General features: G+C 35.1%; 1 protein-coding gene across 1 annotated transcript; it reads right to left on the bottom strand.

Annotated features, from left to right (window-relative positions):
* Nucleotides 1–1010: 1010 nt before the first annotated feature.
* Nucleotides 1011–2171, bottom strand: LOC111386643 (putative F-box protein At1g32420). Its single transcript, XM_023011111.1, has 2 exons — nucleotides 1580–2171; nucleotides 1011–1537 (listed from the first exon to the last, which is right to left on the bottom strand). The coding sequence occupies exons 1-2, from the start codon at nucleotides 2169–2171 to the stop codon at nucleotides 1011–1013; spliced, it is 1119 nt and encodes a 372-aa protein (XP_022866879.1).
* Nucleotides 2172–2584: the final 413 nt, after the last annotated feature.

Below are 2584 nucleotides of genomic sequence, written 5' to 3'. Positions count from 1 at the left end.
GACTACGTCTATCACGAGGACCTATTTAATTTCCCGAAGGACCCAGAGAACTAGAGGGAGGAGGACTGGAAAGAGCTCAGGGGAGATGCTCCAATATGTCATTGTAGACTGCTGTTATCCTTCGGTGTTGATTGACAACTGAGACATCCAATTTGAATGCTTTAATTGAACATTGCAGCACATTTTTATATTGCCTTGGTGGTCATTCCTTTAATACCTCTTCTCTTATCTCTCTCGGCCTTTTACCAGGTGGTGGTGACAAAAACTAATAGTATGTTATCTCAGATGCATGCAGGCATAGCAGAGGAAGCTGCAGCTAAGGCTTGGATGTTTGTCAATAAACCTGATGGAAGTATGTTGCACTCTTTTTTCTTTTCTTTTTCTCACTTATAAGTTTCTTCTTTCATCAGGACACAAATTAGCTAGTAAAAAGCTTATGTTGGAGAAGTAATGATTGAAGCAAACTTTTAACCTGTTGATTAGGATGATTTTTATTACTTCAGTGGCTGTTAGCTAGGACACACTAAAATGATAAACGATACAAAAATCGTTGTGTATACATACAAAAATGCATAAAATAAAATTTTATGTACCTTGATTCAGTCATTTCAAGAGCGAGATTTCGAGGTTGATGAGCGATCCATAATTCATTCTGATTGCAGATTTACACCTTGCCGATCTCAGAAGAGAGACAGAGGAGCTGAACCTCAACGATTTGTTTATTCGTTTTACTAATCGGGGCAAATGTTTAACAAAATAGGAAATTATAGAAACTAAGAGGTTTAAAAATTCCATTTCATAAATCGTACACCAAGTTTAACATTTCAAATATCAGATGTTTAATTAATTAATTATTATATATCAAAATTAATTATTTCCTATTATATCAAGAAAAATCCAAGTTCAATGAATGGAACAAATTACAGCACAGACATTAGATAAATACGTAATAGTCATCAATCATATCAATATGTGTAAAAGATAAATGAAATAAAATTACTCATCATTGTTTAGAACTCCATATTCTTCAAAACACAAGGAAAGGCATACCATAGCAGTGTAAAATTCTCCAAGTTTTCCGGTTTTCTAATTGTACATGATTCTACATTATAATAAAGCAGACCTTTGCCTTTTATTGAAATAAAAACCAGCTCTTCAACATGACCAACCAATACACTTGATAGTGGCACAATGGCGTTGCATATAGATGAAAAATTGATGTAATATTCTGAAATCCACAAACTATTTTTTTGGTCTTCCAGCCTCCACATTTTCACAATTGCTTTTCCTTTGGAACAATGTGCCAAATATAAACACTCCTTTAACTCTACCAAGTAGGCAACGGTATCAGTACTGAGCTTTGGGCTTAAAATGATTTGGGATTCTTCCTCATCCAAATCCAAGGCAAGAAGAGAAATGCATTCGAAAAAATTCTCCAACATTGTGTTAAGTATCTGCCAAAAAATCACTCCATTTACACACACAGAATGCTCGCTAAGGAATTCAAAAGGATGCGTTTCAGTCAATCTCCACGAATCTGATTAGAATCTAAGACGATCAGTTAAACTAAAAATTTCACACCCCATGCCATCCTTCTTCTGCGTATACCACCCAACAATTTTGAATTCTTTTCCAACAGATGAGTACCCTAAACCTATACGTACATGACCAAGATGATCAGTAGGAGCATGATCAGGAAGAATTGCTCTCTCTTGGGTATTCAGATTACAAATAGAAATTTTTGTCTGAACGAAACATAAAAAATTATGACACGAGATTACGGAATAAATACAAGCATTCTTAATAGGGAGACAGTAATTTTCCTGAATCCTTTCGTTAACTGTGTCCACGATGGATACGTGAAGAGATTTAACGTATCCGCCGAAAATACTTCTATCCCAAATATATAGATAAGATTTTCGATGAAGTCGTTGGTGGCGCAAAGCTTTGACAAAGCCAGGATGAGGAGAAGATATCAAGCTATTCCATTCTTTGGAAACACAGGTGAACCTGCAAAGAGTCTTCTCAGGGAGCCTCGATAGTACGTCTACTAATAAGTCGGTTGGTAGTTCACTTTTCTTCTCTACGCGTTGATCTTCCATCAAGAGACGGTGGAAGATATTTTCTCTCTTTCTGTGGAGGGTTGTGATAAATAATTTCTTTGAATCCATTGTAGTATTTATAGATGGAACTTTCTGAGGCTAGAAGTTTAAGTAGGGTAGGATTAGTTACAAACCCTACAACGCTAGGGGTTGGAAACCCTAATATGGTGCATGATTCTGATTGGAAACCCTAAAAAATTAAAAAAAGTTTAACACTACTGGTGGAAAACTCCATTAGTCCCTAAACTCCTAGATGGTGTAGAAAGACGCCCTAGACATAGTACTTGTTTGAATTAGTTCAAAAAGTTGATAAAAATTTAAGTGAAAACTTAAAAATTAATTTTAATCACATCTTTTATGGAAACTATAACTTTTATGAATTTTTCAATCACACTTTTAATCAAATTTAACCCTGAGTTTTGGTTAAACTTGAATGTGATAAAGATAAACAAGCAGGGATTTGGCTAGAGGGTCAAGAATTT

The sequence above is a fragment of the Olea europaea genome, unplaced genomic scaffold (assembly GCF_002742605.1).
Source record: "Olea europaea var. sylvestris unplaced genomic scaffold, O_europaea_v1 scaffold364, whole genome shotgun sequence".
In the NCBI taxonomy this organism is placed as follows: Eukaryota; Viridiplantae; Streptophyta; class Magnoliopsida; order Lamiales; family Oleaceae; genus Olea; species Olea europaea.
This window is presented reverse-complemented; position numbering and strand designations above follow the sequence as displayed.

Excerpts from the sequence above, each read along its gene's own strand:
- LOC111386643 (XM_023011111.1), bottom strand. The coding sequence starts at position 2,171 with ATGGATTCAAAGAAATTATTTATCACAACCCTCCACAGAAAGAGAGAA. Across the intron at positions 1,538-1,579 it reads GAAGAAGGATGGCATGGGGT|ATTCGTGGAGATTGACTGAA; the intron begins GTGAAATTTTTA and ends GATTCTAATCAG.